This window comes from Athene cunicularia, assembly GCF_003259725.1.
Source record: "Athene cunicularia isolate RWA chromosome 1 unlocalized genomic scaffold, athCun1 chr1_part2, whole genome shotgun sequence".
Classification (NCBI taxonomy): Eukaryota; Metazoa; Chordata; class Aves; order Strigiformes; family Strigidae; genus Athene; species Athene cunicularia.
In genome coordinates, this window is record NW_020799092.1 from 3,374,499 (window position 1) to 3,389,101 (window position 14,603).

At 54.0% G+C, this 14,603-nt stretch overlaps 1 protein-coding gene across 1 annotated transcript in view; it reads right to left on the bottom strand.

The window, feature by feature from the left end:
* The window catches only part of SHISA8 (shisa family member 8), a 10,327-nt gene extending 9,092 nt beyond the window's left edge, over positions 1-1,235 (bottom strand). The window contains 1 exon segment of the mRNA XM_026863088.1: positions 1,149-1,235. Within this exon segment, the coding sequence (XP_026718889.1) occupies positions 1,149-1,235 (87 nt within the window).
* Between the last annotated feature and the right edge of the window lie 13,368 nt (positions 1,236-14,603).

A 14,603-nucleotide genomic window follows, 5' to 3' on the forward strand; every position in this document is an offset into this window, starting at 1 on the left:
CCTGACAGCCTCCCGAGGAAACCGGAGAAGGTCCTTCACCGAGTCCTCTGCCAGGCTCCCCGCCGCCACCGGGCGGCAGGACGCCCGCCCTCCCCGTCGGGCTGCCGCCGCGGGCGGCCGGGCACGCGTAGTACCCGCCCCACGCCGCCCGCCTGCCCCCTAAACAACTCCCGCACCCCCGCAGCGAGACCCCCCCGCTCCCGAGCGGAACCTGCGGGGCGGCAGGCTGGCACTTTGAGGGGGAGGACGGGTGTATACTGGGGGGACACGCAGCCCTCGGGGCGGTGGGGTGCCCTCCTGCAGCCCCACAGCTGGGGCCATGCGGGGAAGCAGGGAGAGCAGCAGCCCCAGCCCCGTGTGAGCATCAGCGCATCCCCCAAGGCGGGGCTGTACACAGCGGGGCTGCAGAATGGGTGAAATGGGGGGTTACTGGGACACCCCCAGAAACGCATCCTCTCCACGATGATTTGTAGCAAGCCACTGGCTGGCCCCTTGTCTGAACTTCAAAGGCTGGACCTCTCTGGATGATGTGCACACACTGCTCTCTGCTCACTGGCTTGTGCTGCCCATAAAGAGGGTATGAATCCTCACTGCCAGATCCTCTACCCAGAAGAGTGCGATTGCTTTCCCTGCTCTGGGGCTGTTGTGGCAAGAGCAGGGTGGGTCAAACTGAGGCACCATCAAGCCCCTCGTCCAGCACTGGCACCTTGTGCAGCCCGGGACAAGGGTGACGGGACAAGGGTCAGCGATATGGGGGAGCTGTGGCTGCAGCCTCTGCCTCTCTGGACAGTCCTGCGTCCTGCCCTAGGGAAGGGCAGCAAAGCACTGTCTCTTTGGGCAAACCATTCCCCCTATGCTCCAGGAGAGAGAGGCTGGATACTGCCTTATCCTGCCTTGCCCTGTCAGCATCCTAACCTGGGGGATGGGACTGCCTCTGGGCTTCACGGTGCCCAGAGACCCCAGCCCGCAAGCAAGCAGTGATGCAAAAAGACATTGTAAGGATAGAGGTGGGATTGAAGAGGTTGATAAGGCTCAGCTCCTTCCAACAGGTGCCTCCTTCGAGCCAGTGCTGAAGCCCCATGGACCAGCCTGTCCCCAGGACCCATCCCTTATCTGCACCACCATGGGAGCTAGGCTGTGGGTCTCACACTGATGTGGAGCTCCTGCAGAGACAAACTGCCCTGGCTGGGGACTTGGGCAGCCTCCTGCAGGCATGCAGGGCCAGAGCTGGCCATCGCGAGCTGCTCAGGTGGAAGAGTGCTGTGCCACATGCCGCACAGGGGGATGAAACGCACTGTCATCATCCTCCCTGAGGATCACAGCAAAGCGCTGTTTCGGGCCAGAGCTCTGCACAAACAACTTCACCCCAGCAAGGATGAAATGCTGCTGTGTTTTGCTGCGGGAGGGATTTAGGGGATAAAATATCCTCTCCTCGGTCACCCAGCCCCAGGCTGCTTCCCATCTGGAGGCTGACAAAAGCCAAATATGTTGAAAACATGGATAAGGAGAGCAGCTGGAGGCCGGGACACGTCCGATCGGCCCCCAGTGCCGCAACCTAATAGAGATCCATTAGGTAAGGTAGCTTGTAGCCTCCAGAGCTTCCCAAAAGAGATAAAAAGCCAGTGAGGTGGAAGAAAACCATGCGTCTCCAAAAGCCATGCTTTCCCCAAATCTCACAGGGGCTCTGATGAAAGGCCCCATCGACTGGAAGTTGCAGCCGTGGGGTCGTTAGCACTAATAGCCAACAGCAGCCTTGGCCTTGAGAGGAGCTGTGCAAGCAAAGTTTGCTGGCTGCCCAGGTAATGCCAGCAATCATTTCTCAGGCACTGGTCGATCATTCCGACATCATGCGTGTGAGCAGAGCTGCCCTGGGGGCCTGGAGGCTTTAGTAGGCTGTTAGCAGGCAAAGTGAAAAACTGACCAAAATCAGGGAGTTTGCTGAAAATGGTTGCCTGGCGCAACCTGGGAGAAAGGGAACGTTTTAAGAGGAGAGGATGTTCACTGAGTGCGAAGCAGTGGATTTAAAGGGTCTCTGGGAGCGAGAGGGAGGGAGGGAGGGAGGGAGGGAGAGCTGCTCGAAGGTGTTAGCTGTGTGTGTCAGCATAGAAGGAAACCAAACCCAAGGGCATGGTGTAGAGGACCACCACCCCACCACCCCCTGGCATGTCCCTGGTGCACAGGGCAAGACCCGGCAGGGGCTGGCAGTGTGGAGCGCTGGCACTGGGGGATGCAGCCCGCAGCCCCACGGAGCCATCAGCTCGTCTTTGTCAAATAAAAAGACCTGGCCACGAGCTGCATCCCAAAAGGGAGGGAGCGGCAGGAGGGAAAGACTATAGCCTGGCACCCTGGAATCAGCGGCAGGACCTGTAGGAAAATTCAGGTCAGCAGGGACCTCTGGAGAAATAGCAAAGGATGTGCTTGCAACACCTGTGGACACTTCTGTAGATGTGGATTTGGGAGAAGAGCTCCAGAAGCCTTTGGCCACTAGCCTTGGAGGATGTCACAGAAATATCCCCTGCAGTGACAACACCACCCAGACTACAGAAGGGTGTCTCTGCACCTGCAGAAATAGGATACGGGTGGTTCAACGCTGAGCGGGGAGGGATACGCCAAGCACTGACACTATAAACAGATTGTTTCTGGCAGGGCATGGTGATCTGGAGGAGATCCTCTCTGTTGTGGCTAGAGAACCTGACAGACCCAGATCCCCGCTGATAGCAGGGGTATGAGCCAGGCAGAGCTGCAAGGCCCCTGCCCAAGGAGAAGGAGGAGGAGGGCGCCATCACCAATGCAAAGCAAAGACACGGGAGCCTCCCTGAGTGCAGGAGGCTTTAGGGTGCAATCAGCTTCTAGGGAAAGCCAGTAGTGGGTAGTCAGAACCCCAGAGCTACCCAGGGAGCCCACCTAGAGCCAGGGAATCAGACATTTGCCCCAAAAAGTTATTTTTGCCATGCAGGACTAAGCTGGCCCCCGGGGCTGAGGGGTGAATGGAGGAATGAGGGGTGAATGGATGCCTCATGCTGGAGGGCTGTGCCAGGCAAGCAGGCTTCCCCACACCTCCTGTCATCACCCAGGACACCCTGGAGAAACCTCTCCTCCCCTCCAAAACTTTGGTGCTGTTCCAGCCAGGGATAGAGCTGGAGAAGAGGCTGTCATTGTATTTGTTTTCACTATGGGGGAAATTTCTTTGGCCATCAGCACCCCGCTGGGAAGCCCTGAGTTTTCTTGGGCCTGCTGTCTAGGACTGCGATAAAGGATCCCTGGTGTCAGGTGCTGGGCTAACGTGCAGTAAGATGCTGTTCCCCTCCACATGTTCTCATGGGCTCAGGTGATGAGGGAACTAAATGAGATCTTGGACTTCTGGTGTCAGTGATGGAAAGCTAAAGCAGGGGGAAGTTAAATGTGCTGGAGGGGGGGCATAAGGATGTGGTGGTAGACCCCAGAATGACCCCCAGCCACCCTATTTCCAGACCAGCATGCATAAGGATTTTATTCCCCTGCCTGTGCTTGATGCGTTGGCTGTAAAATGGCTGTAAAAGAGCAACTGTGCCTCGTAACGGCTTATAGAGAATGCAGAAGCATATGTGCCTTTACCATTATGATCGTAATTGCAAACATTCAAAAGTTGAGATTTGCAAGCTCCCAGCTTCCCAAGGTGGCTGGTTTTGAACCCAAATGACATCCAGAGGAATCAGGAGAAAACCAGCTCAAGGGCTTATTTTTCATTTATGCTGTGGTATGGGCAAGCAGGATCTGGGCTGGCAGCCTGAGCTCTCCCAGCTGCTGCTGTTAGAGGGCAGCCATGCCCCCAGATACAGCCACAGAGGCCCCCAAGCATTGGCTGTAGCCTCCAGGGTCCTGGTGGGGCTAGCTGGTTATGGACTTTGCATTTAGGATTAATCCTGGAGACTGTGCTGGTGGCAGGGGCCACACAAGTAAATGCTCCCACTGCACAGCCACTCGGTACCCAGCAAATTGCTGGCTCCAGGGGCTTTGCTGGCTGGGCCTGGAGATCATGCTGTGGATTGTTGTGGGTTCTTTGCAACCCCTTACACTCATCTGAGCTTCTGGGAGGCCAGTGGGACATTGGACCCAAACCCATCCTCTCGCTGGTGCCTGTGAGCAGAGCCGGAACAGCCAAGCCCCAAAGCTCCCTCCCACGCTGGGCTGTGTGGCTGGTCCCTGCCACTGTCAGGGGGGTTGATCCTATGCATGCTTTGCTTTCTTGTTTAAAGGAAGTTTCCAACAGCTTTTTCAAGCATTATAAGGCCATATAAACACACCTGGAGGTGGTGGTGCACAGCTCAGCTTCCCTGGCAGTGCCGCAGCACCACTGACTGTGCTCCCCCTCCCCTGGCTGCTCTCACCCCTGATTATCACTTATTCAAGGCGCTGATTCAAACTGCAATTATTTAGGGCAAAACACACACAAATGGAGAAGTGATGAGAGCAGCCATTGCCATGTGGGGCACCCCTGGGGCTGAGGGAGACTGCTGTGTGTAAAGGGGGGTCCTTTTCAGAGTGGGTGGGAGGCAGTGGGGCCAGCTCCCGGCTCTTTTGCCAACTGTGAAGCAATAAAAACCAGTCGGTGGCAGAAAAAGGGACCCAACGCTTTCCCCCTGTGCTTTGAGACCCAATGCAGTGGCGGCAGGGCAAGCTGTTGGCATTTGCTGGGAGGGGGAATTTAGGGCCTCTGTTCTGGCGGCTGAGACAGGGTTGGTAGGAGGAGGCCATATGGCTGGGAGCAGCATGCAGCATGCTGTCCCGGTGGCAGACCGGCAGCAGCGGGCAGAGCCGCTCCTCGGGAAGGGTGGCCGTGCCAAGCGCAGGCTCTGACACAGGCACAAGCCTGCTGCCAGGTACGCTCAGGTGCCATGGGAGGCTTGGAGCCCGCAGGGCGTCACGGCACAGCCAGCACAGTGGGACTCCTCCATGCCAACCAACTGCCCCTCCTCATCCCCAGGCACCAGGGGAAGTGTGGGAGCTTGTCACTCCTGCCCAGGATGGGTTTGAGCCAGGTGGGTGTAACCGTGTGTGTGGTTGTAGCAGGGTGTAAGTGCCAATGAGCGCTGGGGTGGGCACAGGCAATAGGGGCCAAATAGGGGCCATGGGAGAGGATGCAGACATGTAAATGTTGGGGGGTGGTGGTGCACGTCTGAGTGGGTGGTGAGGGATGTGGGTGCACATGATGTGGGAAAGTGCACATATGTGCATGTGTATGTGTGTAAATGCATGGTGAGGGGGCTGCACGCATGTGGGCACATGCATACATATAAGTGCCTGGTGGAGTGGTGCGTGTGTGTGTCAGTGCATGGCGGAGGGGTGCAGGCATGTGATACGTGGCCCTGTGCTGGTGGCCATATCAGGGAGAGGTTGGGTGGACATGCCGTGACCAGGGGAGCCCTGGAGAATGAGGTGGCTGGAGCAGCCAGAGCAGCCAATCCGCCGCTACAGCCCGCACGCAGGGCAGGCTGGCCAGAGCGGCCGCCTGGCATCCGAGCAGGGCTGCCTGGTGCCTGCAAACATCCCAACAAGTGTGTGAAATCTCGTTTTCTTCTACAAAGACACTGTTTCAACATGGAAACAGAGGCCTGTTAGTGGGACATTGGTAGCTGGAACACATCTACCTCCTCCTTCACCTGCTCTGCCCTGTATCAGGGCACAGGCTCTTCCAGGGGGGATGTGGAGGGGCTCAGCACCTCCCTCCTCTTACAATAATCCTTTTCCAGCAAAGGCTGGCCCTAGACTCTCCACTCCTGCCCTTGCTTGAGGTGCAAAGGGGTGAAAAATCAATCAGGGATATGTCCTGAGAAAGAGGGGCTTTGGGCAGCCATCGGGGAAGGCTCATAAGCGGAACTGTGCAGGAAAGGACCTTAATTAATACCAGGAAAGGGAAGGGGGTGGTGCAGCAGATCAGGTTTGCTTTTCACATGGCAGAGGACGAGGGTGAGCAAGAAGCTAAAGAAAACATGGAGGTGTGAACATACTTCCCCCCTCTCATCGGCTTTGCACAGAGCAGCATGACACCTTCGGAACCATCACCTTCCTCTGACTGCCCTTCCCCAAGCATGTGCTGAGCTCTTCTCTCCATCCGCAGCCCGAAGGCTCTGTTTGACCTTGGCTTCCTGAGAGCAGTTCCAGGGCAGATGCACTCACTCTTTGATGTTTCTTTTCCCTGGATTAGAGAGGAGGGGAAAGGCTTCTTTATCTGAGGGCTGGCTGTGGGTAGATCTCCCTTGCCCACTGGGAGCCTACAGGCTCTTGAGCCAGCTTCATTTTGGCGTGATCCGCCTTGGTGAGTGAGACCTGCCAAAGATGGCCCAATCCTATTAGTGTCAGGGATTTGCCTCAGGTCTCCTGTCATTAACCCAATGACATTTTGATGTGCAATAAACCTCAGTATTTTGGGAGACCAAAAATCAAGTGTGCCACTTTCCTCCCACAGGAATCATCCCTGTGCCATACTGGCAGGAGCCTTGCTGCGACAATCAGGAGTCACATTGGTGCATCCACTGGATACGGCATTTCCCTTCTGCCTCCTGAATCCCAGCTCAGGGACAGGACAGATGCCACCAGCAGCAGAGCTCTCTAGGTGAAACAAGTCCTGTGTTTGTCACCCAGGGATGTCAGCTAAAGCTGTCATGGCTTTGAGTCCCTCTGAAGGAAGATTAAGAGCAAAGAGGGTCAGACCAAGGGGGTTGTCCAGCCCTGGGAAGCGTCTTTGACAGCGATGAAAGGGAGATGCCAAGGAGATAGTAGGAGGGCAAGCCTGGGGCTGGAGGACTCCTGACCCAAGTGTTGTTTCTTGTTTTGGTACTTCTCAAATGGTTCTTCTTCCTGAGCTTGGCTGGGCTTCCCTTGAACCCATGTAAGTACTCATCATCTGTGATAGCCAGGGGTGTAAAGTCTCCGCTGCCAAGCCTCAGCCACCCCCTCTGACCCACTCCTCATTACTGCAGCCCAGGAAAATGCAAAATATTCACTGTATCTTCCCAAAACTAATTTTAAAATGCAATTTGCTTGTTGCCAGTGTTGCCACCATTTCTAACGACAGCAGAAGAGTCTTGGCATTGGGGCTGGGTTGTCCCCACATCTTGGAGATCCCACAACCCTCCTGCATCCCTGTCTCATCAGGCAGAGAGGGACTGTCCCTTGACACGTGTGAGCCACTACATAAAGCATAAGGCTATTGCAAGCTGGCAGGGTGAGATTCAGTTTAAGCAAATATTTCTGGGGATAAAATAATGTGAGGAAAGGGGAAGGCTGGCATGGCTCAGTGCAGTCTAGAGATGAGAGGAGAGCAAATTAGCAAGCAGCTTTGAGGAGGCGAACAGAAGGTCATCAGGCGGGTGCACACACCCCGGGGGAGGCAAGGGACTTGGGGATGGATGACAGCATAAACTCCCATGACCAGAAATGCAGGAGGATCTGTAGAAAATCTTGGGGAAAAGAAAGGAAGATACTGACTCCCAACAAATAATTTCTGAAGATCTAAGTGAGGTTTGTAAAATGCCAAGGCCAGACAAGGGGCTCAGTAGCTACCTGCAGCTCCACGAAGGACAGGGTAAGAGGACAAATGTGCAATGGGAGGAACAGGACTAAGTTCAGAAGAACAGGAGAAAACCTGAAAATCCAGACAGCGAGATGTATGTGGCTATAGGATCATCATTAAAAATGTGCCAGAGCAGCAGAGCAGGCTCAGAGTGGAGGATGTGACAGATCTGCTCTCACTTCTGCAACCACCTGAGTGCAGCAGCAGCTGAGGCAGCCAGGGCACGTGCCTGGACATGTGGGATCCTGCCGGTGGGGTGCGGGTGGAGGGGACGGTGAAGCCTCCCATGTGCCGGCTCCGTACTGCGGGCAGGGAAGGCGTGCAACCTGTCAGGGAGAGCTGCATTGGAGCCACGCAGGCCCTGTGCAGGGTGGGTGTTAATCCTCACCCATCCTCTTGGAGGACTAGTTTGCAGTCTAATAGTTGCTGAAGAAAGAGCTGTCCCTGATGTCCCCCCAAATGGGGCTCTCACCGATGGACATTAGTCTTATGACGAGATGCCATGGACACCCTGTGCAGTTACCCACTGGTGTTGTCGTTGGCCTCGCTCTTTGTTTTCTGCCTCCTGTGCTGTGTTTCAGGATGCGCTATCAGCCTTTCACGGGCAGAGGTGATGATGCTTGTGCCCTGTCTGGTGATGGGCTTAAATGCAGGGTTGTGGCTGCCTTGATAATTTTTAAAGCTTGCCAATTTTTGTCACAACCAGCAGAGGTAATTGCAAATGCAAGAAGAAAAATAAGCACTTGGCATCTACCAGCTATGAGTTTCCCCTCTACTGCCAGGAGCATGGAGAGACCAGCAGTCTTGGGCCAGGTCTGAAATAGGTGTAAAAATTCCCAACTGCCATCCTTTTTAAAGATGGAGCAGCTGTCCCCAGCTCTGCTGGGGAAGGACAGACTGCCAGGTACTGAGCTGGGTGCTGGAAGAGGAGCTCAGCCAGAGTGTCCCTTTGCCAGGGTCCTGCCTGAGGCATGGGAAGGGGGAACTGGACCCTGGGCAAGCAAAGGTGGCTCAAGAAGCTGCTCCTCAGTATGCCCTAGAACTGCTGCATTATCACGGGCACATGGCTGAGCACAGCACAACCAGAAGCATCTCCTGATTTCTGCTCCCTTGGTGTTAAGGAGCCTGAGAAAAGACCTTGGGGCCCTGATTTTGGGAGGTGTGGAAGATGAAGAGCACTAAGTATTTAGAAATGTGGGAGTTCTCTTGCCCTAGTTTACCCCTCTTGAGTGAATGCTGGAGCCTCTGTTTTATGGGGAGAGCTGACAGCTCAAGGCTGCTCTAGCTAAAGTATTTCCATTGCTTTAGGTGAAAGACAAAACCCCAGACACTTGCACCATTCTGCAGCCGGAAAGTGGTACGTGCATCAGGGAAGCCTCGTACCAAAGGTCTCTTTGGAAGGGCAGGGAATATTTTAGCACTGATATTTTAGATATTTAGCTCACATTTCCAGGTTGTCCTTCAGCCCTAAAAGGAGCTTGCTGGCTGCGTGATGATAGCAGCCACCACCAGCCTGCCCTCAGCAGGTGGCAGGACCAGTGGGAGAAGGGGTTGTTGGGACAGAGGTGGCAGGGAAATGTCATGCCTTGCCAAGCAGCCAAATTGGACAGACCAAAAAAGGTCGGTATTGAAAATTAGCAACACCTGATCAGCCCTTCTGCCGTCTTCCACATCATCACCAGAGACATTTTCCCATTGCACCAGCTTTACCTCAGGGGACAGATACCTCTGCAAGCCATGATGCCCTCGCTGCCACTCTCGTGCCACTTTCCCCTCCCCAGCCATGCAAGGGGAGGCTCATTGGCTTTAGAAACAGAAGGGGCTGGACCCCTGAAAGCCCTGACAAGTTCCCCACCCACACAAGTGCCCATGGAACTCTGCCTTCATTAGCAAAATGTGGGTTTCTAGTCCTCCGTCTCACAGAGAAAACCCTTGCAAAGGTAAAATGAGCGTAGCCTGGAGGCTCAGGAGCTAGAGATGACATAAGAAAAGTCCCCAAACTTTGCTTTTTTCATTTTTTTCTTTAAAATCTCACCATCTTTATGCTAGTTTTTGGCTTTCCTCAGGCCTGGCTCCCATCTTGAGGTGCCTGAAGGTAGCACTGTGCTGGGGTCCCCCAAGATGGCCACTGGTGGCCTGGAAGGACTTTGCAGTCTCCTCCCACAGCAAATATTTTTACCCACTGGAGTGGGTGAGCCAGGCTGCCAGCACCCATCTTATCCCCCTGTGTATGGCGGGGGTCCCAGGCAGACTGCCAGCCTCCATCTCTCCATCCAGGTCACACCAGGGAATTCATCTCCATCTGCGTGGTGTGCCTGGAGCCACAGCTCCTCTCCAGGACATCTCCCGATGAGCTGGTCCCAATCCCCCGGCCTTTTCCCCTGGGTGGCCGTGCCACGTGGCTCCTTGCAAGTGCAGCAGGAGGACAGATCTGAGGAGACAGGAGGAAAATGAACTCCCTTAAATGTGATGGAGACGACTGCATGGTTCTGTCAGCCATCGCCTCTGCCCTGCACCCAGCTTGTCTCCTGCTGTTTTTATCTCTCTCTGGGTATAAAATAAGACAAGGATTAGGCCCAACTCTCCCCTGGATGCTATGGCTCACCCTCTGCTCATCTCTTGAGGTCACCTTGGAGACTAGCTCTGTCCCCTCCAAACCAGATGCAAAGGTGTCCACAGTGGAAATTGCACCCTTGAAACACTCGGTGTGGGCAGATGTGGAGATCTGTTGTCACCCTTCATGAGAAAACCCTTCAAAAGTTCCTGGTCTGGTGACCAGCTAGCATCACTGCCGGAAGAGGGATGCACTGCTTGCAGAGCCAGCTGAGCTGCACCAGGGCAGTGGGGCTGGAGCCAGGGCAGGGGGAGATGCTCAGGCAGAGACCTGGCTCCAAACCCTCTGAGGTTTCCTATGGTTCCTGGGTGGAAGACAGAGGTGTAATCAGACACAAGCTCATGAAACATGGTGCCCAGGCAGGCTTGCCCGAGCCATGCTGGCATGATGATCACAAGGTGTGCAAGCGCGTGCAGCAGAGCGCAAAGACTTGCAGCAGTGACTGGCACGATGTCCCAGGAAGATCACCATCATTTTGGGGTCACTGATGTCAAATGCTATTATGGCCTTGCTGGCAACAGATGCAGATTTTGTGGACTCTCCTGGCGTACCTCATCCCCTTCCTGAAACAACTCAGTGGGGCCATACTTGCCACCGATGCTCCAGGACCAGCCCTGCCACTCTGTACTCACATGTCTGGGACTCTCTGGATTCTTTCCTGCTGCCTCTTTCCCCTGCACACCCATCCACCCTAGCATGCTGCCTCTGCCACTATCAGGGTGGTCATATTCCTCCTTGCCATCCCAGGAGAGAGCCCTTTCAGTCCTGACATGTGTCATCTCTGAAGCGGGGATGCCTCAACACCAGGCTTTTAATGAGTACTTAATTGCAGCTGACACTGCCTGAAATGGGGAGATCTCTCCTGGGTGTTTGGGTCCATGGCAGCACTTGGCTGGGATGGAGCGTGAGAGGAGGGAGAGTCAGTGCTGCCAGTAAATGTGCTCCAAGACGGGCAGCTAGGGAGCAAGGGCTGCAACATCTTTATTCCCTCTTGACCCATTTAAAGCAAGCACCGGTGACTAAGGGAGCTGGCAGAAAGATAAAAATACCTCCCACATGTTTCCTAGGAGGCCAGGGACAGAAATAGGGGTGCCATCACTCCTCTGGTGAGCAGTTGGGGTCACCCAGTGTTTTCCAGTCCCAAAGGTGGAGTCCCCCAGTGTCACAGCAAAAACAACCACATCAGGTGCTCCTCTGCTCAGTGCCTCATGTCACATGCAGTCCCAAGAACCGGCTACCTTGCATCCTCCCTTTCCTTCCTTGGGGCTCAAGCAAGCAGAAAATCCCCCCCCAAAAGCAGTGTCTTTCCCTTACTGCCAGCAAAAAGAGGATGAGTTCCCTGCAAACCTCGGCCGTGCAGGTCACCATGCTTCTGCCAAAATGTCCATGTCACTGCACTGCTTGCCCCATTGGGGTCGAATCCCTGCGTGGGCTGCAGTGGACAGAGGGATGGATCCTGGGGACCTACTCACCTCCCTGGCCTGAGCTGCTCCAGGCACCTCCACATCTGAATTTCCAGGTTGGTGGCAGGGATCTGGTCTGTCTTCCTGGTCCCCCCATGCTGGAATATCTGAGAGCTTTTGCACTTTGCACTGATGCTTTGCAAACAGGATGCTGGAGATCTGGTACCTGATAGTTTATTTGCTTTTCATTGGATCATGCAGCTGGCTGCTGCTTTATTAAACCTTGGAAAACATCTTTTGCAGGTTGACACAATACTGAATGAACCTGGTTTCTTAGCAAACCAAAAGGTCTTAAACCAGACAAGCAGATTGCAGCAGATACCCTGGCTGTTTGATCACGACTAGCAGTTCAGGCGGGAGGACAAACCCATGCAGAAAGATGCTGTGGCCTTCGGGCAGACTGCCAGGCTCACGAACAGCAGCAGGTCCCATTGCATGGGGTAGCACAGAGAGATGTCATGGGGAGACATCAGCTGCTGTCCCTCCCTGGTGGGTGGAGTGACCACCGGCTGGGCATGGGGCCAAGCACTGGCACAGGGCCAGTATTGTCACCAAGACCTCTGGGTTCAAGAAGGCGGCACTCAGGCCTTGTAGCGTTTGTTAATAATTTGTACATAAAAAGCTGGGGGTTTGGGGCAAAGGGGCAAAGGAGCTGGCAAGCTCAGGGTCTCTTCCTCTTCCCCCTTGGCACAGGCTCTCTGCCAGGAATGGAGGTTTGTAAAGCAGAGAGCAAACAATTCTCTCCTGCCTACGGCTTTCATGGACTGATATATCTCCAAAATCTGGGCGAATGTTAGCGGGAGGCTGAATTTCAAGGCAGAGGTTTGTGGGCGTTGGCCAGTGGTGCGTGTGCTGAGTGGGCACCACCAGGAACACAAATGTTGCCATCCCTGAAGGACTTGCTTGCTTAATATATCCACCCAGATATATCACCAGACTGTGTGGGGCAATGTCTTAATGCTATCAGGGTGTAAGTCAGTCTCCCGTAGCATCAGAGTTATTGGGAGAAGCAGTATGTGCTGAAATAGGCAGTCCTGCTTACTAAATCTGTAATTCCAGCTCAGGCTATATTTTCGTCTTTCTAATAATAAGTGCAAATATAGTAAGGATGAATCACAGGCTGCAGGCTTCAGGGTTTTTTTTTCCCTCTTTTCTCTGCGAATCCATCATGTGCAGGAGAGGGGCTGACAGGGAAAAGGAGCTCAGACCCAGGGGAGATCCTGTCCCAAACAAGTCTAAACCCATCCCCTTGCACCTCTGCATGCTGTTGATCCCAGCCAGGAGCCAGCGGTCCCTCCCTCTCTGATTGCCTCCGTCATTTCATCCTGCCAGTGTAACACTCCTGCCCAGGGACGTTTCCTTCCTGAGACACTCCTGGACTGTTCCCAAACCAGTGGACCTGTCCCATCCCCGTCTGCATCCCAGAGCTTGTACATCCCCACATCTGGGTGGCTGGATACTGCGGGATTTGCCTGCTGGGAGTTTTTTCTTTGTTGCGAGGACCTTTTGCAAATGTTAATGCTTTCCTTTCGCTGGAGAGCTCTTCAGCTGATCTGCCAGAACACATTTCACACGCTTCTCCTAAAATTATGCCCTTTGCTTTTCCTGGCGTTCAAGCTGAAGCGGAGCCCCGTGTGCCGGCGGCGTGCGAGGAGAGCATCTCACTGGCGGTGCCTGGCTCCGGGGGCAGCAGAACAAGGGGTTAAGCGCTGCCCAAGTGAGCATTCACTGGCTGGTGGCTTCCAGGGCAGAGGACGGGAGAGGTGGGAGGCCTGGGAAGCACAGAGCTGGGGAGCTGCAGGGCAACAGCAAGGGTCTGCACGGACCCACCCTGTTGCTTGGGCTTCCAATGGCAGGACTCCCCCCAAATATCCCTGTTGGGAAATGCCACAGGGAAATCCATATCCAGCCCTGCCACTTGCCCTCCCTGGCCTATGCCAGCAGTAAGCAGCTAGTCATGACTACTGCCTCCGTGGTTAGAGCTGATTAAATACATCTTAAATGACTCATTGGGGAATTTTAATTTTTTTTTTTTTTAATAACTCACGGTGTCACTACCAGGCACGAAGTTTGCTTTGCTGACTTTGTTTTCCTATTTTCTTATGAAGATAAATAATTAAAGAGCTGAATAGCAAACCAGAAACCCAGAGAGACCGTTACTGGGAATACGCTGGGAAATATGTCACCCCAGCAGCATTTATAGTTTTAATTTTTATGTTAGTGGTGAGGGGGAGGAGCAGAGACAAGAGGGAATTTGGCAGGAGGGGATTGAGGGGGGCTGTGACTGTGGCTGTTCTCTGTGGGGAGCCTGGGAGGAGGGTGAAGGGTCTCTCCTTCCCCCTCATCCCAATCCACTGCTCCAGCCCTTTCTGTCCCCTCGCAATGGGATTGGCCAGTGTCAAAACAGTGATCACTCCTGTTTGGATAGGGAAGTGCTGTCAGCATCTCCCACTGCAAATAAGCCAGGACCACCCTCAGGGGAGGACAGTGATGGCCATGAGGAACCAGAGAGAGTGATCAGCCATGGATGTCTCTTATGAGCCCATCCTTTGTCCCTGCTCTGCTCCAGGAAAGGGGTCTGGATTCCTTCTACAAGGGCTGTGGTCCTTGGTAGACACCCCTGGGGGTGCTCACAGAGAAGGCAAACCTCTTAGCTAGGGAAAACACCATTAAAAAAAAAGAAAAATTATTCAAGTATTTGAATTTACCTGATACCCAAATTTACCAGTTCTGCATTTAGAGTATCTGCTTTAAAATTATCCTAACTTCATGAATGAATTAATGGCCTTATAAATTCTTACCAAAAATTTTATTATTATCAAAGAATAATAATCACAGTTTTGTTTGTTTGTTTGTTTTTTCTGGAGGAGGAAGATGCTCTTTTGCATGTCACTGCCACCATAAACTCCGATTTAAATTGCCATCCTGAGCTTGGTCTTGGCCACAGCTTTTGGCTGCAGGTGCCTTCATCCTG